Source organism: Lytechinus variegatus, chromosome 1, assembly GCF_018143015.1.
Source record: "Lytechinus variegatus isolate NC3 chromosome 1, Lvar_3.0, whole genome shotgun sequence".
NCBI classification, from domain to species: Eukaryota; Metazoa; Echinodermata; class Echinoidea; order Temnopleuroida; family Toxopneustidae; genus Lytechinus; species Lytechinus variegatus.
In genome coordinates, this window is record NC_054740.1 from 44,694,030 (window position 1) to 44,719,571 (window position 25,542).

General features: G+C 39.1%; 1 protein-coding gene across 1 annotated transcript; it reads right to left on the minus strand.

Annotated features, from left to right (window-relative positions):
• Positions 1-16,492: 16,492 nt before the first annotated feature.
• LOC121415022 (putative nuclease HARBI1) lies at positions 16,493-18,133 on the minus strand. Its single transcript, XM_041608075.1, has 2 exons — positions 17,651-18,133; positions 16,493-17,545 (listed from the first exon to the last, which is right to left on the minus strand). The coding sequence occupies exons 1-2, from the start codon at positions 18,061-18,063 to the stop codon at positions 16,555-16,557; spliced, it is 1,404 nt and encodes a 467-aa protein (XP_041464009.1). The 5' UTR covers positions 18,064-18,133; the 3' UTR covers positions 16,493-16,554.
• Positions 18,134-25,542: the final 7,409 nt, after the last annotated feature.

Consider the following 25,542-nt stretch of genomic DNA (forward strand, 5'->3'; position numbering starts at 1 on the left):
GGAGCTTTAAAAAAAACCTAATCAAGTGTTTGAACACACAAGTTAAATGTTCGCATTATGCATACACTTTTTAGCAATGGCTTAATTGTGAATCAAATACAAGCAGGCAGTTAGCCATTGCTTGAGCTCACTAGCACAAGCATTTGCTTGCTCATTTTTGTCTCGCCTGCATAGCAGAGCGAGACTATAGGCGCCGCTTTTCCGACGGCGGCGTCAACATCAAATCTTAACCTAAGGTTCAGTTTTTGAAATGACATCATAACTTAGAAAGTATATGGACCTAGTTCATGAAACTTGCACATAAGATTAATCAAGTATTACTGAACATCCTGCCTGAGTTTTAGGTCACATGATTAAGGTCAAAGGTCATTTAGGGTCAATGAACTTGGACCATGTTGGGAGAATTATTTTCAAAATCTTAACCTAAGGTTCAGTTTTTGAAATGACATCATAACTTAGAAAGTATATGGACCTAGTTCATGAAACTTGCACATAAGATTAATCAAGTATTACTGAACATCCTGCCTGAGTTTTAGGTCACATGATTAAGGTCAAAGGTCATTTAGGGTCAATGAACTTGGACCATGTTGGGAGAATTATTTTCAAAATCTTAACCTAAGGTTCAGTTTTTGAAATGACATCATAACTTAGAAAGTATATGGACCTAGTTCATGAAACTTGCACATAAGATTAATCAAGTATTACTGAACATCCTGCCTGAGTTTTAGGTCACATGATTAAGGTCAAAGGTCATTTAGGGTCAATGAACTTGGACCATGTTGGGAGAATTATTTTCAAAATCTTAACCAAAGGTTAAGTTTTTGAAATGACATCATAACTTAGAAAGTATATGGACCTAGTTCATGAAACTTGGGCATAAGGTTAATCAATTATTAGTGAACATCCTGCTCGAGTTTCAGGTCACTTGACCAAGGTCAAGGGTCATTTAGGGTCAATGAACTTTGGTCAAGTTGGGGTATTTGTTGAATTACTATCATAACTTTGAAAATTTATGGATCTAGTTCATGAAACTTGGATATTAGGTTAATCAAGTACCACTGAATACCCTGTGCGAGTTTCAGGTCACATGGCAATGGTCAATGGTCATTTAAGATCAATGAAGTTTGGCCATGTTGGGGTAATTGTTGAATTGCCATCATAACTTTGAAAGTTTATGGATAGAGTGAATGAAATGTGGACATGGGTGTAGTTGACAAGTCTTAAGTCACCGTTCAAATGTCCTTTAATGTCAATGAACGTGGTATTATGTCATTATATGAATGGTGTTTTGTGAATGATTATTTTATAGTAGTTTTCAAAGTTAGCACTGCTGCTATATTAAATCGCGTAATGCAGGCGAGACTGCCAGAGGCGTTCCACTAGTTATGCATACAGAATCAAGCAAAAGCCTAGCAAAAGCAATTGCTACTTTTTTATGCATCTGACCCAATATATGAGCATGCCTGACATAGCAGGATTAAAAAAATGCATAGACCTGGTGATTAGAATAGCATATCATTGAACACTTTATGAAGGTCTTTGTTGCATTTCTACTTAAAGGGCATATCGTGTTTCTATTACAATGTACATGTACTTATCCAACACTTTAATACCAGTCGCTTGTGGCTGCATCGTTACTTTATGCATATTAATAAAAGTTTACACTTTACACTTACACTTATTTTCCAGTTATATTCTGCCCTGATCCCATCTACTAGAAAAATAGTTTGTGGCAGAATGCATCAGTGAGCTCTGTCAATTTTTCTACATCTCGCAGAAATCGATTTGCACAGAAATGATATTTCACACTGTGTCAAAGGGAGAAGGCCAAAACTCATAGTGACAGTGCTGTCTATTTTCATCTTTTTTAGGGGCATTTTGAGTCAATAGAATAAAACAATTCGCAACTTTTTATAACAACATTTTTTCACTGTTAAACATTTTAAAGTCTAGGTGAATGTGGATTTTACCAGAATTGAATACTACAAATGTAAAGCTAATTTATTCTTTTATTACTCCTGTTGACTCTGTAAGGAACTTGGGGATTAGGTTTGACTTGCATCTGTTATCAGGAATCAGTCCAGGGATGTGATTTTATGAAGCTCTATGCATTCCCATTAAATAATCTGTTTTTGTCCAAAAATGAACTTTAAAGAAAAAAATAATGTTTGATATGTCAAAGATTATTTGCAAATATAATAAGAAGAAATTGTTATTTTGATGAGACATTAAAGAGAATTTGTCTTATGAAATCACCTGTGTGTTCTGGTAATCATGACTTGAATGACATCACCTGTGAGTTCTGGTTATCATTATGACTTGAATGACATCACCTGTGCATTCTGGTTACCATTATGACTTGAATGACATCACCTGTGTGTTCAGGTAATCATTATGACTTGAATGACATCACCTGTGTGTTCTGGAGAGCGTTTCATGAAAGGACTTGTCAGACGTTTTATCTGACAAGTCCTGTTTTTTCCGACAGTTACTATAGTAACAATGCTTCTCAACCAATCAGAATCCAGGAAAGTTGTCAGATCTGACAACTTGTCGGAAGAAAATATTGATGAAACACCCCCCTGGTTATCATGACTTGAATGCAATCTCCTGCTTTCATCATGATTTGGATTGGATGCAAATACCTGTGTGTTCTGGTAATCATGACTTGAATGAAATCTCCTGCTTTATCTGGTAATCATGATTTGGATTGGATGCAAACACCTGTGTGTTCTGGTAATAATTATGACTTGAATGCAGTCTCCTGCTTTATCTGGTAATCATGATTTGGATTGGATGCAATCCATATCAAACTCTTATGCTCTGTATTATATCATTCCTGTACATTACATGTTGTATTTACTCTGTATTCAATATAGGCTGAATATTTTTATATACTATTATGTTTGTATATATATCTTTTGTAAATATGTTTCTATGTTTGTACTCTCATACCCTGAGAGGGGGTCGATAGAGTCAATAAATCTTATCTATCCTATCTATTTATCTATCTTCCTATCTATCTATCACCTGTGTGTTCTGATAATCGATGACTTGAATGCAATCTCCTGCTTTATCTGGAAATCATGATTTGGATTGGATGCAATAACCTGTCTGTTCTGGTAATCATCATGACTTGAATGCAATCACCGGCTTTATCTGATAATCATGATCTTGATTGGATGCAATCGTTTGTTTTTACAAAATCCACTCATTTCGAACACACACAGGTCACAGAGGGACCTTGTGTGATCAGCTGACTATGTTTACAAGTTTAGAAAGATACATTCTCACAAAATAGGGGTGATCACACTCTCTGGAGGGACTTTTCTGCTCACTCCTAACACAGAAATGTTCATCATTATCGGCTGTATCATGTTGTATTCTCTGCTCAAAATTGAATAGCATGAATTCAATCTCATTTGAAAGAGAGGACAGTATTATACAGCGCGTTTAAAAAAAAACTATACACTTTTTGAAATGGCTGCCAAATAAAGATATATCCGTTTTGGGGGCAAGGCTTGTATATATATATACATATATATGTATGTATAGAAAGCCAATAGAGTCGACTTTCAAATGATACCAAAAAGTTGGAGAACTATTCATGCATGAGTGAACAATGCCTATTGAAATAAAGGGTATGAAAATTTGGGTGGAAGGAAATTGCCTTCCAGCTTCTTTAAGTTTTTGAGAGACGAGTCCTTCAACTTGGAAAGTTGAAGGTGTAAGGGTGAATCCATGACACATGCTCCGGCTACGATTGCCCCGATGACAAATGCTCCCCAAAATGCGACATTTGCTCCGCGACATTTGCACCTCGACATTTGCTCCGCCGACATTTGCTCCGCCGACATTTGCTCTGTCGATATTTGCTCCGCCAACTATTGTTCCGCCGAAATTTGCTCCGCCGACTGTATATTGCTCCACCGAAATTTGCTCCGCCGACAGTTGCTCCGACGACAGTTGCTCCGACGACAGTTACTCCGCCGACAGTTGCTCCACCGACAATTGCTCCACATTTAGCGATAAATGCTCCGGCGACAAATGCTACCCGAACGACACATGCTCCGGCAACAATTGCTCCGCCAATATTTGCTCCGCATGTAGGGACATTTGCTCCGCATGTACGGACGAATGCTCCGCCAATAGTTGCTCCGTCCACAAATTTCTCCATCGACAGTTTCTCGGCATATTGCTTAAAAAAATAATATAAGACCCAAATAAAATACGTGCGACAAATGCTCCTCGAATAACAATTGCTCTGCTCACGATTGTTCTACCGACAGTTACTAGGCCTAAAACTAGAAGGCAAGACACTTGCCATGACGAAAATATTTGTTATATCCTTTTGCGTTACATTCCTTTTGTATTGTTTTGTTTTACCATTCAAGATGTTGTGCCACTTTATATCATATGCAGATCCAGGGGGCGGGGGGCCCGGGTCCCCCCTTATTGGCGGAGCAAAAAAAAAGAGAAAAAAAACAGGGAAAGGAGAGAAAAAAGAAGAGGAAGACAAGTGAAAGACTTGGAAATAAAAAGAATCTCTCATATTTCACTATATAAAATTTTCGTTCGCACTTCGTGCTCGAATTGCCTGTTAGTTGATTTACATATCTTGTTTAATATGGAGCTTAAATATCAAGTTTGGAGGTCAATATGCCAAATATATTTCGCCACGGAAATCGAACTTTCATTATTTTGTTTGATTTACAAATTGATTGTTTTAAAGTGATTTTTAAAAATGTTTTACGATCTGAACATTAATATTTTCTGCTCGTGCTACACGCTTGCAAATGTTAACTTATCAGTTACCTTTATTATTTTCGTGTATTCCATAGTGTTTTCAAAATATCCTTTTGCAGATCTGATTGTCAAAACGTATCAGCTAGCGCTGCACGCTCGCATTTTGATTGGCAAATGATGTATGTCTCAATATCGATTATACATCAAACTTCTTAAAATCCACATTTCGTGACACCTTTAAAAGTTTCGGCTCGCGATTTGCGCTAAAAATGTATTTACTCATGCATCTCATTCATAATTACCAAAGTTATTGAAATGTCCAGTTTTCAGGCAATAATTTCGTGCCCTACTTAAGCATGTTAGCTTAATAAATAAGATAAATAATTTTATAATTAAATTGTCCCTTTTGTTTCATCTCGCACTTAGCAAGAGGAATAGGAAGATCATGTGATGACTTGTCCTAATGATGTCCCGGTCTCTTGTCAAAACCTAAAGTAATAATAATGAAAAATATTAGGTGTTTTTTTTTAAGTACGATCCATATACACCTCACAATTTTCCTACAAAGTGCTCGAAATATAGAGCTGAAATGCACCTTTTTTTTATTTTCATGATAAAAGATATATTTAGAATGCCAAGTTTCTAGGTCTAAATATGAAACACACGCGAGCATGTTTCATCAGATACGCAACTTGTTCTCTATTTGAATCATTATCCAGTTTCAGATTACAATATCAACAATTTTCTGCTCGTACTCTGTTCTTGCATTATTAATACAGGAAGATCCCCTATAACTCATCCTATTCATGATTTATAAAACATGAATAGAGTGTCCCGTTTTTAGGACTAAATTTTGTCGCTAGCGCTTCGCGCTGGCATCAATCGTTTAGTTTTATAGCTATCCTGTTCATGATTAAAGAAATTGATTGATTTTTTTCATTCTTCATGTAGAAAGGTAAAAATGTTCAGCTCGCGCTTCGCGCTCGCATTATTTGATTGCTGAAATATGTAGTCTTCATGGCTAACTGCAAGCAGTCCTTAACAGGTACCTTTTCGATCAGTTCAAAAGGTATATAAAAAAAAATTTGCTCGCGCTTTGCGCTCGATCGCATTATCAGTGTTAAGAAGATCCCAATTACTCATCCTTTACATAATTTACAAAACGTGAATAGAGTATCTCGTTTTAAGTCTTAATCTCGAAAAGTTTGCCTGCAGCTCGCGCTTGCGTTATTTGCATGATAAAACATGTAACTCCATAGCTAACTGCAGGCAAACTTTTTATATATAAATTTGTTGTGTACAAAAAACGCTCCTCTTCTAAGGCATAGAAATGGGACGTTTAATGCACAGTCACTAATACGCGCCGCTGTCTTCGCATCGTGCAAGCAGTCTATGTGTATAGTGGCGGGCTGCTACATTGCGGTGCAGGGGTGTTTAACTTACATATCGTGAGCGCACTCAGCTGCGTGTTTTCACTTCTCCTTTCTCTCATTTTCTTGTCATTTTTCCTCGCATTACTTGTTTTCATGAATTTCCCTCTCACTTTCCTTGTTTTCTCACTCCCTTCAGTTTTGTAACTCTTCTTGATCACTTGCATTCATTGGCACACCCCCCCCCCGGTCAAAAATGGTACGGTCATATCCAACATACACTCGAGTCGTCGCTGTACGAATACACGCACTGCGTTGCCTAGCTATGCGTGTGTACTGTGTACTATACTGTGTACACACAATGCCATCGGCTGAACCCGCCAAACTATAGTCACCAATTGCAAAAGCTTTTGCAAATGTGAGTGAAAGAGGTTTTTTTTACCCAATCAAAATCATTCTTAGGTATTCGCAATCTACAGCATTTTCTGCAAAATGTCTTTTTTTGATAGGGTCTATTGTGACGTATATATTTTTTTTTACAAGAATGTGAAGTCGCACCAAACGTTTCGTTTCCCGCACTTGCCCATTGGCTCATGTACAAATGGATTTCCAAAATCATTAAGAAAGGTTCCAAAAACCTCAAAAGTGACAGAACTTAATTTGACTAAAATTAAATTAAAATCATATGTTCAAGGTGAGAATCTGCTCTACTCTATTCTGTTTTGATAGATCTCCTTGTTGACGCGTTTGGGAGATATCTTAGCAAATCCCTCAAAAACTGCGTATTTTCTATTATTCTCCAGAGGGAAATAATTTAACACGCTACGCACTGCAAAAAAGGAGCGCAAACAAATTGATATGTTAGGTACCTTTTTTATCAGTTCAAAGCGTATATTAACAATTTCTGCTCGCGCTTCGCGTTCGTAGTTTTTATCCAGTTGCATACACATCTTTTCATGGTATCATTGTCCAGAATGTTCAAATATAGGGCAAAACACATAAAAAAATAAAAATTGTTCGCTCTCGCGATTATTATTAATTCATCTTTATTGTAAAAACCATTCAACATCCATAGATAAAGAAGAACATATATAACCCAGGACCGATCGATGTTTACAAATAAAAGTATAAGTTCCTCAGGCAGGATGACACAGGCTATAGGGTACAAATTAACAGAACAGTAAGAAATACATGAGTGGATTTGGTATACGTTCAGTACAATTCGAACATTTCAAATGACCCAGAGTTCTATACCATTGAAAGAAAGAAAGAAAAAAAAGTCTTGACTTACTTGCAATTATTTGAAATTATGAAAATACATAATGATTACAGAATAAAGGTAAATTATACATATTGTACCGATAGATACTGGAAAGGAGGACACATTCAAATAAGGATTATGATATATTATGTTGATTTATAAGCTAAGAAATGACTATTAAGACTACCTCTTCAAAGAAATGTTAGACAATGATAATTCCACATGTTCAGGGAGAAATAAAACTTTTTTCACAGGAAAATGAGGAGATAATTTGAATTTTGTATATTTTTTATAATGAAATAAAAAAGAAATAGTGAGTGAGTGATGTCATCATTTCTCTCATTTGAATACCGACCAGGATATGCATATAACTATTTTGTGAAATTAAGCGAAACTTAAAAATATAACTTTCTTATTTTACATCCGATTTCGATGAAATTTTCAGTGTTACGCTTGTTTGATTTTCTCTTTTTATTCAAATCAACTTTTTCTTGGGGTGGACATGTCCTTCAAGAGGAGAGTTGTTTTCACACTGCACTTCTAACAAGATTGTAAAACTTTATTAGTTTTCAATTCCGTTAGAGGGGGTAGGAAAAAGTTAAAAGAATAAACAGTGAAAACAGGCCAAAATAGCATTAGAGCGAGAAAGGAGAAGGGAGAGGTTGTAAAAAAATAGGACCAGAAGTTACTAGGAATGCAGAGAGGGAGAGAGAAAAAAATTAAAACAGGAGGAGATCGAGAGGGACGGGGAAGAAAGTGGTTTTCAAGAAAAGAAAGGGAGAAATAATCGAGATAAAATAAAAGCGCTGAGGGAAATTTAATTTGAGCCAAACTATTTCTTTCCGCTGAACAGTTCAATTAGGAATGTTAAAAATATATAGAATAATGATAATGACCACACAGCTCAGTGGAGAAGTTTTCCAAAAAAAAATAAAATAATTTTTCGGTGGATGGCATTTTCGGCGGAGCCATTATCAGCGGAGCATTTGTCCGTACATGCGGAGCAAATTTCGGCGGAGCAAATATTGGAGGAGCAATTGTCGCCGGAGTATGTGTTGTTCGGGTAGCATTTGTCGCTTAATGTGGAGCAATTGTCGGTGGAGCAACTGTCGGCGGAGCAACTGTCGGCGGAGTTATACTGTCGGCGGAGCCTTGTCAGCGGAGCAACATTCGGCGGAGCAACTGTCGGCGGAGCAACAGTCGGCGGAGCAACTGTCGGCGGAGCAACAGTCGGCGGAGCAAATATCGGCGGAGCAAATGTCGGCGGAGCAAATGTCGAGGAGCAAATGTCGCGGAGCAATTGTCGCATTTTGGGGAGCATTTGTCATCGGAGCAATCGTCGCCAGAGCATGTGTCGGGTTACCTTTAGGGTAAATTGTTGGTGATAGAGGCCTCAAATATGTGGCCCAAGTCCAAATTGACTACTAGTTACACTGGCCGATCCAGGGGGGGGGGACGGCCGTCCCGTGCCCCCTCCCCCTTTTGATAGCCATAATCAAAATTTGTAATATAACTGCTTTTGCTCAAGTGTGCCCCCCCCCCCTCCCTTGAAAGTGAGGACCTTTAATTTGTAAAAAATAATAATAATTACAGCCGAAGAAATGAACTCTGTTTTCTCTTGAAAACTTTTTTGGGGGGATTGTCAGATTTTTAATGGAAAAGTGTATGATTTTTTTTTGTCTTTGCATTTTAGGCCAAGTAAAAAAAAAAGAATCTATTTTGGCCGCCACATGGAAATTTTTGCTGTTTATATACTATTTTAAAAAAATTGCATGGCTAAAGAAAAAAATTGTGATGTCCCTTTTTCATTGCAGCATCAATTTTCTTGATATTTACTATCTTTATGGCTGCTGAATAGCGCAAAAAAAATCACAAAATTGGCAAGCGATTTGCTCTTATGACGTGCTTTGGGATCTCTCTCGTAACTTCAAAAACAATTGCAATATCGCCGTAACTGCAAGAAAAAAAAATCTGATTTGGTTTTCTATTGGAATTTTGAAGATACCATCATAAATTAGCGAGAAAAAATAAGTTTGCAAATAAGTTTGCAAAGATCACAGATTTCTTCATTTTTAGTGCATTTTCGGGGACCCCGCTTCCTGAATCTGAACTAATCCGTCGCGTGCTTTGGAAATATGGCGCAGAAAAATCAATTTTAATGACGTAAATTTGTATTTCGGCGGGTTTTTTGGGTGAGTGATAGCACCTGTACTCCGGGGGGGGGGGCACTCGACCAAAAAAGTGGTGGGGGTGTGCCGCGGGCGAGACAAAAAACGGGGGCCTTGGAGCGGGCTTATTGTAAAAAGGAGGGTCCTCGGAACGGGCTTCGGAACGACAAATGTTTGTGAAAACGGGGGTCCTTGGAACGGATCGCCATAGCGTGTGAGCGCGTATGCCTCCCTAAGGAACGGTCATGCGTGCATGATGCAGCTAGCGCGGCCTCCGCCGGGGAGCTCTGCGGCCGCTTTTCACCAAAATTGCAGCTCATTCAACGCGATCGGAGCGGCGTAACGAAAAATATGCGAAGCTTTGGAGCGGATTTCTCTCTTCTTTTTTCTCGATAAGAAGAAAATGCTATGCCTTGGAGCGGCTTTCTGTGTTCTTTTTCTCAACAAGGCAAAAATGCTATGCCTAGGAACGGAAATTTGAGTGTAAAAATGGGGGTCCCCTCCGCGGCACATACCCATTATGCATTATATACTGAGTGCCCCCCCCCCGGGCCTGTACTTCGATGTGTGTTACGGTGATTGACTGTTCTTGTGATTCTGTTGGGTAATGCATGACTTGCGCTTAGATGGATGTTATTGACTGTGCTGGCGCAACATGTGAATTTGTGAAATGAATTGGATTTTCTGACGAGCCTAACTGAACGTCAGCAGGCAGTGCATTGAATATTCAACAAAATAATTTCAAGTGGGTTATTCTTTATCAAGATTGAAAATCATTAATGGGATTCCAAGAAGTGCCGATTCCAGGGTGACCGAATTTTCTTTAAGTAACCAACATATGACGAAGCAGAGACAACAATAAAATCGATAACTAAACCTTTGCAAGTTCTTCGGTGAATTTATTGCTAAATTGTACCCAATACATTGCAAACTGGCCTCCTGCCTCTGAACTGGCAATGCAATTAGGATCGGAGCAGATTCTCAATGGTGCAAACAATGATATGATAAACAGTTTTTCCACCATTACGAAAATTTGTGTTTAAAAATGGATCTCATCTGACACCCCAATTTCAAATTCCAAGCTACTTTCACTCGCCCTCCCCCCCTCCCATCCCCCGATATCAACAAGGAATGTTCATCCTTAAGTAAACAACCACGCACTCTCCCAGATAATCCACCTTCCCCCAAGGAAAAGTGACCTTCATAAGGCCTGGCAGAGGGGGAGAGAGAGAGAGAGGGGTTGATTTTTTTAAACTTATCGTTATTTCGGCAATTGTAGGTCATTTTGCATCGTTCAAAATTTCATGTCGATCTTCATCTAAATTCCAAATCGTTTTTAGATATGCTAATGTCCTAAAACAAATAGAATACAAATTCATTCTTTCAAGATTAATGTCAGCCAGGAAGCTCTGAAGAGTTTGTTTATACTATTACGTAACAAGGACAGCTGCAATCCCACTCCATGCTGTTCATCAGCCTGTTGTGGTGGCAGGCATTGGTGTTATCGGCTCTTATCAGCAGCAGCAGTCACTAAATCGACCCCACCCCAGTTTAAACGCGAGAAATGCAACCATATCAATTTGTTTGCGCTCCTTTTTTGCAGTGCGTAGCGTGTTAAATTATTTCCCTATGGAGAATAATAGAAAAATACGCCTTTTTGACGGATTTGCTAAGATATCTCCCAAACGAGTCAACAAGGTGATCTATCAAAACAGAATAGAATAGAGCAGATTCTCACCTTGAACATGATATGATTTTCATTTAATTTTAGTCAAATTAAGTTCTGTCACTTTTTGTTACTTTTGAGGTTTTTGGAACCTTTCTTGATGATTTTGGAAATCCATTTGTACATGAGCCAATGGGCAAGTGCAGGAAACGAAACGTTTGGTGCGACTTCACATTGTTGTAAAAAAATATATACGTCACAATAGACCCTATCAAAAAAAGACATTTTGCAGAAAATGCTGTAGATTGCGAATACCTAAGAATTATTTTGATTGGATAAAAAAAACCTCTGTCACTTTTCACATTTGCAAAAGCTTTTGCAATAATTGGTCACTATAGTTTGGCGGGTTCAGCCGATGGCATTGTGTGTACACAGTACACACGCATAGCTAGGCAACGCAACGCGTGAAGAATTTTGCACGTTTTCATTATTCGTATAGCGACGACTTGAGTGTATGTTGGATAGGACCGTACCATTTTTGACCGGGGGTGTGCCAATGAATGCAAGTGATCAAGAAGAGTTACAAAACTGAAGGGAGTGAGAAAACAAGGAAAGTGAGAAGGAAATTTATGAAAACAAGTAATGCGAGGAAAAATGATAAGAAAAGGAGAGAAAGGAGAAGAAGTGAAAACACGCAGCTGAGTGCGCTCACGATATGTAAGTTGAACACCCCTGCACCGCAATGTAGCAGCCCGCCACTATACACGTAGATTGCCTGCACGATGCGAAGACAGCGGCGCGTATTAGTGACTGTGCGTTAAACGTCCCATTTCTATGCCTTATAAAAGGAGCGTTTTTTGTACACAACAAATTGATATGTTTCCCAAAAAACTGAAATTGGGGTGTCAATACCCCACTTGAGATCCCATTGACTAACACGCAAGGCATTATCAGCAGTCAGATGAACCCCACCCCAGTTTAAACGGGAGCTCTCCCAAAATCTGAAATTGGGGTTTCAAATACCCCACCTGAGCTCCCATTGACACAACATGCAAGGCAATGGAGTTCCTGTGTTGTAAGCTGGTGGGGTTAAACACAGGATTCGCGTAATGACCAAAATAATAAAAAAATCGGCGGGAAATTTATATAAGTATATTATTGATTCTCAGGTTACTGATTTGGAGATGTAATCGGAGAAACAAGTTATGAGTTTTCATAACTAGATCAAGTTGTTTAAGCTTTCGTTGTGTATCATGCCGCGATGTCATCAAATTGTTAAGTTGACAATGCCTCACTTCGAAATTTTATTCAATTCTGAAACATTTTTTTTAAATGTACTAAAAAACACCAAATATGATTTTTTATTAGATGATCGGATTGTTTTTGTTCGATCTTTTCTTTCTTTTCTATCCTTCTATCTTCATTCTTCCTGCTTGCCCTTTTTGTTCCATCTATCTTTATTTCCTGATCCTTTTTTCTCTCTCTCTGTTCATTTTTCTTTCTATCCTTCTTTTTTTACCTGCCTTCTTTATCAAATTTCATTTCTTTAAATTTCCTTGATTTTTTCCTCTTTCTTTGCTTCCTTCTCCCTAGCTCTCTCTCCTTTTCTTTTCGTTCTTTCTCCTTCCATTATTTTCTTCTTTTTTTCATTCTCTCCTCCCTTCATTCTTTCCTCCTTTCTTTCATTTTTTATTTTATTTTTCGCTTATTCTTTTCCCTTATTCTTTCCCCTCCTTCCTTCCTGTTTTACTTCTTTCTTTGTTTCTTACTTTCAAAGAATGAATTAGGAAACATGACTTTCCTTGATTTTTCTTTCCTCCTTTTTTCTTACTGTTTTTCTCTCCTTTTTTTTTAATTTTCTTAATTTTTTTCCTTAAACTTTTCTTTGCTTCCTAGCTTCTCCCTCTCTCTCCCTTTACTTTTCGTTCTTTCTCTCCTTCCATTATTTTCTTCTTTTTTCATTCTCTCCTCCCTCTCTTTCCTCCTTTCTTTCATAAATTATTTTATTTTTCGCTTATTCTTTTCCTTTATTTCCCTTATTCTTTCTTTCCCTTCCTTCCTGTTTTACTTCTTTCTTTGTTTCTTAATTTCAAAGAATGAAGGAAACATGACTTTCCTTTATTTTCTTTCCTCCTTTTTTCTTGCTGTTTTTCTCTCCTTCATTTTGTCTTTGAATTCACACATTTATTTAACTTCTCTTCCTTTCTTTCTATATTCAACTCAAAGAATGGCCTTTTTTCTCTTTTATCCTTTCTTTCATCCTTCTTTCATTCTAACTTTCTTTTCTTTTATCCTTCATTTCCCCTTCGTTTTTTTCTTTCTTCTCAATTCATCTTTTTTTCTCTCTCCTTTATTCTTTTGTTCACCCTCCCTTCCAATTTATGTTTTTTTCACAAGTCTAACACTGTAGCCTTCTTTGTTGATCTTATTTTGTCGATTGTCCCGTATTTCATTTTGTGTAATCTGGTCACCCTGGCCGATTCTGTTCAAATTTGATCAACTTTATTCTTCCTTGAGCTATTGAATTTGATGGAAAACTGTAAAAATTAGTTACCGGTAGTAATACTAATACGGATCTAACAGTAACACTAACAGTTACAAACATGAAATAATAAACATTATGTGAACAATTAACAATTAATTCAATCATCATTTAACATTTGATATCAATCAAAAAATGAATAAAAATTGAACAGTATTAAACAACATATAAATGAATATACAAGCAGCTGGAAAACTGCGAAGCGAAACCGGTGCCGGGTAAAAATGGCAGAGGTAAAAATGGCAAAGGTAAAAATGGCAGAGGTAAAAATGGCGAACGTAAAAATGGCAGAGGTAAAAATGGCAGAGGTAAAAATGGCAAAGGTAAAAATGGCAGAGGTAAAAATGGCAGAGGTAAAAATGGCAGAGGTAATATTGGCAGAGGCAAAAATGACAGAGGTAAAGATCATGACATGCTAGATCAGCAAGGACAAAAATAGAGCCTTTCCAGTTAATATCAGTCGTAATTATTCACCTTGAATGGACTCCTATCGACAAAATGAGTATTATGAACTGATTAGATATTTTTTCAAAATTTTTTTCATCACTATAGGTCTATACTTTATATCGTTGATATTATTAAAAATGTTCATGCCAAAATGATTTCCATAGTGAGTGAAAGGATTTATCTTGGCCAGTTCGTATAGTGGAACAGCACTTAAACACACATACCAAACATACCAAACATACCAAATTGAAATGTAAACACCAACCATTGTGCGCTATCATTAACACAGTGAAATGAACGAGTTCGAGATTTCTTTGAACCACTTGCATAACTTTGATAACAGAAAAATAACAAAACGTTCTGTAATAAAAGTAATTTTTCATAATTCAACATCATAATGGATCCGAATAGATATTGATGTGATACGTATTTTAGTTCAATGTAAATTATATAATAATAGCAACTAGTGCTCATTTTTCAGAGTAATACCTCATTGCAGCTAGTCCAAGTGGATACCAGGTTCCTTAACTAGTTTCTATGGTAACGGGTACCGCATGAATTTTGAAATGTGTAGCGAATCAGGGATTTAAATTTCTAGGTATTTCTTAGGTACCATTCTATCGACCTGTTTTAAAGGGGAAATTCACCCTGACAAATGGTTTACTGTAAAAATAGCAGAAAAATATTTTGGTGAAGGTTTGCAGAAAACCCATCAAAGATTAAGAAAGTTATTAGAAGTTTGAGTTTTTGATCTGTGACGTCAGGAAAAGAATTCCAGGAAAAACAATACCAACTCAAGTGTTATCCTTTTTACCTCTGCCATTATTACCTCTGCCATTTTTACCTTTGCCATTTTTACCTCTGCCATTTTTACCTCTGCCATTTTTATCTCTGCCATTTTTACCTCTGCCATTTTTACCTCTGCCATTTTTGCCTTTGCCATTTTTACCTCTGCCATTTTTACCTCTTGCCATTTGTACCTTTGCCATTTTTACCTCTGCCATTTTTACCTCTGCCATTTTTACCTCTGCCATTTTTGCCTTTGCCATTTTTACCTCTGCCATTTTTACCTCTTGCCATTTGTACCTTTGCCATTTTTACCTCTGCCATTTTTATCTTTGCCATTTTTACCTCTGCCATTTTTACCTCTGCCATTTTTACACCGAGCCGCGAAACCATGCCCAGCGGCCAGAGCTAAAAAAAGAGATTTGCTCTGGAAAACTAAACATGGCTCTATGGTAATAAACATGAACCCACCCCCATGCATTTTTTACCTTTGCATATATATTAATATGAAATAATATGTAAATCATTCACTTGTAAAACATTTTGTTTTACAATACAGTACCAGCAAGGGCGCCGGAAGCGGGGGGGGGGGGCACTTGCCCCCCCCCCAAAGAAAATTTGGGGGGGCAAAACGAGATTTTGCCCCCCCCCCAATGTGCCCCCCTAAAAGTAGAAAAATCATATTATTTAAGGACAAAAGTAAACGATGAAGGCACTTTTCTGCCTAAGAATTGTCATTTCCATTGTCAAAAATGAAAAAATTTCGCCCCTTATGCCTAGGTCACATAGCCCGGCCGATGAGGTTCCGATGAGCCAGCGATGCGATTTTAGCCGGACACCGGCCGGACTCCCGTGGTCACCGGCCGGCGTTTGGGGCTAAAAACCGCATCGGTGGCAGCTCGGCGAAATTTAACTAAACTGAGAACTCAAAAGGTAAAACAAAGTTAATTTAGAAGGAAAGAAAATGTCATTTAGAAGGTTTTATAGAACACACCATAAAAATTGGTTAATTTTAACAAAGTTGCATAGATCAAAAGTTAAACAGTACTCAAGTAAAAATTAATATTTCGTAAGACTTTATCTGATATGTAAACAATGGAGATCCTTCCTCATTATGAAAAAACACATACTTTTTAAAAGGTGAAAACATATTAATGGGCAATCATTTGAAGCCTATTACAAAATTACAAAGCTAATCATATTGGTTGATACAAGTGTTTTTCTTTATGAAAGGTTAGTTTTTAAAGGTGAAAGAAAAGATACAATGACGATTATTCTTTGATTAAAAATAATTCAATCACAATGAATGTGTTGCTGTTGTATTATTTACACACATCTCATCTTATTCATACTGGTGTATTTTAATATTGATTTATTCTTTCAAACAGGTTTGATTTCTTTTGGCATTTATTACTAGTGTTCAAATTAAAAAGAGCAAAGGCAATGTTTTAAGATTACCCAATAACAGATTTATTTGCAAACAACATACTGAATAATGGAAAGTCCTGAGAAGAATAATGGAATGTCTGTGGCTGCATCCGGTATACTGTAACAATATTAGACACAAGTTACTGCTGGTTTATTGCCACATCTTGCCATGGCACACTCCCGGCAGGACTGCAAAAGTAATTCTTGAGGTATGCGCGCAGTTCTTTGCCTGGTCGGGTCAATCTTGGCCCGTGCCCTGCTGCTTGCACATCTTCGAGCACGGCTTGGTCTCGCCATGCACCCGCGATGATCTGACCCTGCTCATCTTCCCGGTCGAGGTCAGCATTCTGAAGGTTGGGGTAACGAGTCCTCATGAGGTTGTGAAGGGTCATGCAGGCCTTGACGATCTTGGTAACTTTCGACGGTCTCAATCCCAGGGTTGTTAGCAGACATCTGAAGCGATTGGCGAATATACCAAACGCGTTTTCAACCACACGGCGTGCCCTGGAACACCGGTAGTTGTAGATCCGCTCGTCCTGTTTCAGGTGCCGATGAGGGTAAGGCTTCATCATGTATGGCCGTAGGGGGAAGGCATCGTCTCCGACCATGTAGTAGGGTGTGTCCTGGTCGTCATTTGGTAGGGGATCCGGCTGGGGTAGTCCGATCGTTCCCTCACGCAGACCTGGCTCCAGTCGCGACCGGTTAAAGATGCCGGCGTCGGAATACGACCCTGGTGACCCCACATCCGCCCAGATGAACTTGTAGTCAGAGTTTACCACTGCAAGCATGACGATGGAAAAGAAGCCTTTGTAGTTGTAGTAAAGTGAGCCGCTCTTGGGGGGCTTCTTGATGGCGACATGTTTCCCATCGATCGCGCCACAACAGTGGGGAAAGTTCCATCTGTCTCCGAATCCCTCGGCTACCGGGCGCCACTCATCTTCTGTCTGGGGAGTGGCCCACATCTCGTCCTCGTATTCGTCGTAGATGGCCTTACAGACCTCGGGGACGAACAGAGAGATGGTGTTGTGTGGGACACGAAACGCGAACGCCAGATCATGATAGCTGCTTCCGGTCGCCAAGAACCTCAAGGTGATCGCCAGCTTCAGCCCAGGATCCAAGGGGGTTCGATGCCTGCAACAGAAGAGGGTGAAATATGAATAAAATCAAACTAGAATAAATATGGATGGAAGACATTTCAGCACAATTTGACAGTAGGTTCATAAAGTGTAAACTTACGTTGTGGTCTTGGCAATGCGGGGGCCAACTCGGTCAAGCAACTCATAGAACATCTGTGGCTCCATGCGGAGGTAGGATTTGAAGTCGGCAGCGTGCTCGGCCTCGAGTTCCCTCATGAGCGTCTCATACTGGCCAAAACGAGGTCTGCGTAGGATCCACTCGCGCACCCACCAACGTCTTATTCTTCTGCCGGCCCTCTGTCGCTCCCTCTCGGCTTCTTCGAGCAGTGCTGCCAGGACCAAGTTGTACTGTAACCTCGCCTGAGCTAGCTCGTGTTCTAACAACGCCATTCGTAATCTTCTCGGTGCAGCCATAGTGATGAACTGACCATTCCAGGTAGGGTGGACATATATATACAGGTATGGAATAGCTGACCATCGGCCCCCCAAGTCCGAGGTACACCGGCCGAACATCGGCCGGGCAGTGTTCGAAGCCCGTTAACAACCCGGCCGGTGATCGCACGGTGTCCTTTAACCTGCTCGGGTACCGACCGTATACCCCCCGATGTCCGGCCGACCATCGGCCGGTAGTTGCTGCCACATCGGCCGAAAAAAATCTCCACTTTTGAGACAGACTCCGGACGGTCATCGGCCGGTGTTTGGTCGGTCGCCTGTAGATTTCCGGACGGAGCCCGGTCACGTCACCGAGCTATGCCACCGATGAGGGGAGCTCGGCGACACCTCAAAAATCCACCGAGCTCCACCGATGCCGGACACCGGCCGGGCTATGTGACCTAGGCATTACGGAGCAATTACACATCATAGTAAGCCTGGCGTCTTTTGACAAATATGTCCCTCTGTGAAACATACCTGTGATAAGCCCCTTTTCCATCTTATTTCAGTGTGATAGGGTCATTCTCAAAAAAATGATACAATTCACAAAAAACGTGTCTCGACTATCTTATGGCCGCTAGCTTCACAACCCTGAACATTTTCTACATTTTTTTTACCAAGAAAATAACAATAATAGACTAGTTTCACAAAGCATATGCGAACAGTGACTTGCAAAGCTCTAATTTTATTACAAAAGCCTTTTAGTTTTGCTTTTTGTTAGAATGGACACTGTCTCGGGTCAGTTTTAGATTTTACTAATTCTCTTTTATAAGTACTCTGTATTTCTTACCTACATTGATGTCTGGTGAGGGCAGCATGGTGTAAACGTCTGACATACTGCGCTTATCCTAGAATTTGATGATCACTTTGTGATTAATTTCACTTTTAACTTTGTCCCAAATTTATTTTAACCTCCGTAACGAATACTGCCACAAGTTTTTTCTCCCTTTCAAACTGAATTATATCATATAATAATGTGTCTGCAAGTAGAGTGATAATCAATAATAAATAATTGATAGGGAATTATCATATGTGTTTCCTGTTTTACACGAAAATAAAGGACTATTCTTACAAAATGAAATGTATGACTAAACAGATTTAACATCCGTAACGCACCTTAAGAAGATATGCACTTTAGCAGTTCTGTTGAGAATTCAGTATTATATAGAATAAGAGACACCTTTCATAATAAATACAGTTTGCAAAGTTAGGGCTGCTACATACGGACCACGTTGGACCTTAAAGCATAAAGACATTAACTTCCGTAACGCATTAACTTCCGTAACATTTTTTCTTGAATTTGCTACAAGTTTGTGCTATATTGAATCACTCCGGATCATACAGATATAAATCATAGAGTCAAAAGGGGCCTAAGCTTTCGATCCTAGCAGAATCTTCGTCGGAGGCAAAATGACAAACATATAAAGTGAAACAACCATGATATAGACCACAAACATCCAACAGCAACACTAGAAACAAGGAGACAAAAGGGGCATTAGTGAGAAGAGATGACCAATCAGGTTAATGAAGGGGAAGAAAGAAAAGGGGGGGGGTAGACACAAAGGGAAGTAGGTGTAAGTCCAAAGAAAGACCTCAAGCCAAGAGGGATTAAGATATGGAGCAGGCAACATCAAACAGGATCTGGAACAAAACAGTGATAAAGGGTATGAGGAAGAGATGAATAACAAGAGAATTAGTGAGAGGTGGGTCAAACAGGTAACAAAGAAAGGCATAAAAAACTGGTGCAAAAGAGTGGGGGAAAAAGGGAAAGAATGGGAAACAACTGAACATGTGCAGAAGACATAAGTATGTATGAAAGAGCAAAAAATCAAACTAAGAGAGGAAAGTGAGTGTAAAAATAAATCTGTAAGTATAAAAGTATGTAAATATATCCAGGAAGGAATCTATGTGAATAAATATATAAATGTATATACATATGGTAGACAAAACTTATATTATAGTGATCCGCTGGGTGTGGGGGAAAAACAGCAGACTATATATATAAAAACAAAAACAAAAAACACCTGTATATATGGAAGGGAAGCAAAATGCCTAAAGGGTAAAAGCAAATAAAGAAGCTGATGCTGTAAGAGAGAGGGGGTGTATTAAGTAAACATTAAAAAGGCAAAATTAATAAGTGGTAAATCTAAGAGGTGGGTGGAGAGAAAAAATAAATAAATATATGATGATTATAATATTGCCTGAATAAGGGAGAAAAAATAGAGCTGAGCTTGTATGAGATATGGGAGGAAAGTAGAGGAAGAAACTATAAAGTGACTAATCTAAAAAAGCTGAGGGAAAAAATATGTGTACACAAATGGAAAGTGGAAAAGAAGGGGTAATCAGTCGTTCCCCTCTTGGATGTTAAGGCCATGAGGTTGGATGGTGCGAAGTCGTCTCATCCAGAGCTTCTCTCTGCTAGTACGGACTGAGTCAGGACGGGTACCTAAAGATTCGATGCCCTGTAGCATCATGTCAGTGATGGAGTGGTCGGGAAGGTTAAAATGGCGGCCAACTGGAGTGTCCAGCTTTGCTGTGTTGACGGTGGATCTGTGCCCGTAGAATCGTTTCTTGAGTGTGGTCTTGGTTTCCCCTACGTATTGTACCCTACAAACTCTGCAAGTGATGAGATATACAACATTAGTGGTAGTGCATGTGATGTTACCCTTGGTCCGGTGAGAAAGGCTGGTAGAGTTGCTGGTGAGAGTGTCGCCCTCATGAATGTGTATTTCACATATGATACACCTGTTGCTGGTGCATTTGAAGGTGCCATGCTGTATGGGAGAAGAATGGTTAGTGAGGGAGGGCAATTCAACACGAACAATGAGGTCCCTAAGATTCGGTGGGCGTCGGTATGCTAGAAGGGGAGTATCGGGAACGGCCTGTTGGAGACGATCAGAAGTGTGTAAAATGTGGTGGTTATCACACAGGATTTTGCGGAGAGGGGGTAGATTGGGATGGAAGGTGGTCACAAGCGGTATTCTGTCGGTAGTCTTCTTGACACTTTTAGGTTTGAGAACTTCAGATCTGGGGAGAGAACGAACTTTGTTGATTGCCAGCTGGACTGACCTGGCCCCGTGGCCCCTGGCACAGAGATGTTTCTGCAAATTCCTGGTATGGAAGGAGAAATCAGGGTCCTCGGAGCAGATGCGGCGAAGTCTGAGGGCTTGACTGTAAGCGATGCCGGTTTTGCAGTGACGAGGGTGGCAGCTGGATGAGTGGAGGTACTGGTGGGTATCTGTGGGTTTAGTGTACAGGGTGGTGGTGATACCGTTAGGCTTTTTCTGGACTGTGACATCAAGGAAGTGGGTTTCCTGTTGGGAGAAATCAGAAGTGAATTTGATGGTCCTGTGGAAGGAATTAATGTGGTCAATGAATGTGTGGAGGCTATCTTCCTCCCTGGTCCAGATGAAGAAAATGTCGTCGATGTAACGCCACCAAATCCAAGGGCGACAGGGGGCTGAATCTAACATCTGCTGTTCCAGCTTGGTCATGAAGAGACAGGCGAATGAAGGAGCCATCCGAGTACCCATTACTGTGCCGAATATCTGTAGGTAGTGCTGGTCCATGAAAGTGAAGTTGTTTTTTGTTAGTACATGAGACATCAGAGATTTGATATCGGAAATGGGGGGACTGGAATGGCCGCTGGCGGCCAAGGCTTCACATGATGCTTTGACACCTTCATCGTGGGGAATATTGGTGTACAGTGAAGAAACATCCAAAGTGCCGATGATCGCAGTCTCCGATATCTGGTCTTTGATGTCATTGAGTTTCCTGAGAAAGTCTGGAGTGTCGTGGATGTAAGAGGGTGCACGTGAGACAAGGGGTTTAATGTGGTAATCAACAAAAAGTGAGATGTTTTCTGTTGGGGATCCATTGCCTGAGAGGATGGGTCGACCAGGGTTGCCAGGTTTGTGGATCTTGGGGAGGAGATAGAAGCGGGCAGGTTTAGCATTAGTAGGGGAGAGAAATTTGTGGGCCTTCTCGGAGAGATGCTTGTTGTCTTTCATGTCATTCAGTGTCGATTGGATCTGTAGGGAGAAATTACAAGTGGGGTCAGAATCAAGGAGTGCATAGTGAGATCGATTATTGAGATGTTTCATGGCTTCATCGATGTACTGCTGGCGGTCCATGATGACAACGGCTGATCCTTTGTCTGCAGGCTTGATGATGATGTCGGACCTGTTTTTGAGTGATGAGAGAGCCTGGCGTTCTTCTCGAGGGAGGTTGTCATGTGCTCTGGTGTCGAGGGTATCTGTGGAGCAGACTTGGAATGAGACAGCTTGAATGTAAGTTTCAAGGGAAGGAACTCTATTCTTGGGCGGAGTCCATGTGCTTTTCCGGTAGAAGGGCTCGGGATCAGAAGGGGGTTCATCTAAAAAGAACTCTTTGAGACGTATCCTGCGATAAAATGTAGAGAGGTCTTGGCTGAGAGCTATCTGTTCAACTTCTGGTGGCGTAGGGCAAAACTTGAGTCCTTTAGAGAGAAGAGAGGTTTCTGCTTGGGAGAGAGGGGAGGATGAGAGATTAACAACCAAATTGGGGGATGCATCATTGTTGTTGGTATGTCGTCTAAATCTAGACCGTTGTCGCTTCTTTGTGAGGTTACCTATTTTCTTGTTCCTGCGTTCAGTGAGGAGAGACCTGTGTTTAGATAGATCAGATTCAATTTCATCATTATACTGAAGCCACTGGGTGTGGGTACAACAGGAACGTAGTTTGTCTTCCAAGCTACTGATGTCAGCTGAAAAGGAATCAAGAGAAGTAATACACTGTTCAGAGAGGATGTTAATTAGTCGAACTGAAGCTCCATGTAAGGTCTGGTTCCAGCGTTTGCGAAGTTCAGGTGTGAGAGTACCGAGACCGGGAGTGCAATGAAGTTGGAGACCTGTGGGTATAATGCGATTGAGGGAATAAAATCTGTAATTGTCCTGGTGAAAAGAGGTCTTGAGGGCCTTCAACTTGATCTTCCTGAGCTGGTGAAATAAAGATAGATGGTTAGTCATGGTAGAAAAGAGACCTAGAATAAAAAAAGTGTAAAACAAAGAAAATGGATATTCATAACAAATCAAAATATAAAGAGAAAAAAGTAAAGTAAATTAGAACTGGAAAAAAAAATACACAAAGTTAATTAAATCAAGCTGAAAGGTAAAATGGACACAGAACAGATTAGGACCCTGGGATAGAAAGGAAGTATTACAAAATATGGGAGAGAAGGTAAAATTAGAACAGACAAATATACCAGAAAGAACAAAGTTACATAAGTGTAACTGTGGAAGGAAAGTAAATAAGAAAACACTAAAATACAAAAAATAAAGAAAGAAAAAAGTCGAGTAAATTTGAACTGGACCTAAAACAGAATGATAATAAGAATACACAAAGTTAATTAAATCAAGCTGAAAAGTGAAATCGACACAGAACAGATCAGAAAAGACCCTGGGATAGAAAGGATGTATTACAAAATGGGAGAGAAGGTAAAATTAGAACAGACAAAGATACCAGAAAAATACAAAGTTATACAAGTTTAACTGTGGAAGGAAAGTAAATAAGAAAACACTAAAATACAAAATATAAAGAAAGAGAAAAGTGGACAAAATTTGAACTGGACCTAAAACAGAATGATAAAGAATACACAAAGTTAATTAAATCAAGCTGAAAAGTAAAATCGACACAGAACAGATCAGAAAAGACCCTGGGATGGAAAAGAGGTAATACAGAATGGGAGAGAAGGTACAATAGAACAGACAAAGATACCAGAGAAAACAAAGTAATGCAAGTTAAACTGTGGAAAGAAAGTAAAAAGGAAAACACTAAAATACAAGTACAGAAAATCAAACAAATATGGATAAAACAAGACAAATTAGATAAGGAGGATCACATGGGAGTGATACAACAGCAGAAAAGGAGATCAAAGGCAAAAAGAAGCTGCTGAAAACTGCTTATCTAAAAAAAAAGAGCCAATGGAGTAAATTAGAGTCAAAAGGGGCCTAAGCTTTCGATCCTAGCAGAATCTTCGTCGGAGGCAAAATGACAAACATATAAAGTGAAACAACCATGATATAGACCACAAACATCCAACAGCAACACTAGAAACAAGGAGACAAAAGGGGCATTAGTGAGAAGAGATGACCAATCAGGTTAATGAAGGGGAAGAAAGAAAAGGAGTGGGTAGACACAAAGGGAAGTAGGTGTGAGTAAGTCCAAAGAAAGACCTCAAGCCAAGAGGGATTAAGATATGGAGCAGGCAACATCAAACAGGATCTGGAACAAAACAGTGATAAAGGGTATGAGGAAGAGATGAATAACAAGAGAATTAGTGAGAGGTGGGTCAAACAGGTAACAAAGAAAGGCATAAAAAACTGGTGCAAAAGAGTGGGGGAAAAAGGGAAAGAATAGGAAACAACTGAACATGTGCAGAAGACATAAGTATGTATGAAAGAGCAAAAAAACAAACTAAGAGAGGAAAGTGAGTGTAAAAATAAATCTGTAAGTATAAAAGTATGTAAATATATCCAGGAAGGAATCTATGTGAATAAATATATAAATGTATATACATATGGTAGACAAAACTTATATAGTGATCCGCTGGGTGTGGGGGAAAAACAGCAGACTATATATAAAAAAAAAAACACCTGTATATATGGAAGGGAAGCAAAATGCCTAAAGGGTAAAAGCAAATAAAGAAGCTGATGCTGTAAGAGAGAGGGGGTGTATTAAGTAAACATTAAAAAGGCAAAATTAATAAGTGGTAAATCTAAGAGGTGGGTGGAGAGAAAAAATAAATAAATACATGATGATTATAATATTGCCTGAATAAGGGAGAAAAAGATAGAGCTGAGCTTGTATGAGATATGGGAGGAAAGTAGAGGAAGAAACTATAAAGTGACTAATCTAAAAAAGCTGAGGGAAAAAATATGTGTACACAAATGGAAAGTGGAAAAGAAGGGGTAATCAGTCGTTCCCCTCTTGGATGTGTTATATATAAGAAGAATTGTGAAAGCAGTTACATTAATCTATTAGTTATTTCCCTTTAAGGATAGCCAAGAATTGCAAGAACATTCCAGGATGTCTTTTTATTATGCAGGCCTTGCCTATTTAAAGGCCAAGGAGTTTTATTGTTGAATAAGGAAAAGCCAAACAATAGAATTGTATTGGTAGTGGAAATGAATAGGCTTAGGTATTTTGTTTACACTGTTGATTTCAATGAGGTCATTCAAGAGTGTTCTGGATTTTGACTGCTCCTGAAAGGAGAAAGTTCTTTTGGAAGACAATTCTAGAAGCTTGTAGATTAGTCGAAATTTGAGAATGATCTAGAACACTTGTAATTAGTATAAAAGCTGCAGATTTTTCAAGATGATCATCACATCATATTAGATCACACCATCACATCATATGAGAGCAGGAGATCACATCACATCATATGAGATCACTTCACCAGATCAGATCAGAGCAGTTTATGCCCACCATCAATGAACTGTTTGCAGTTATTTTGAGAGAGAAATTATCAGTTCTCATCAACAACATCAACCTGTTCAATGAACACGTTTCAACCCATGGATT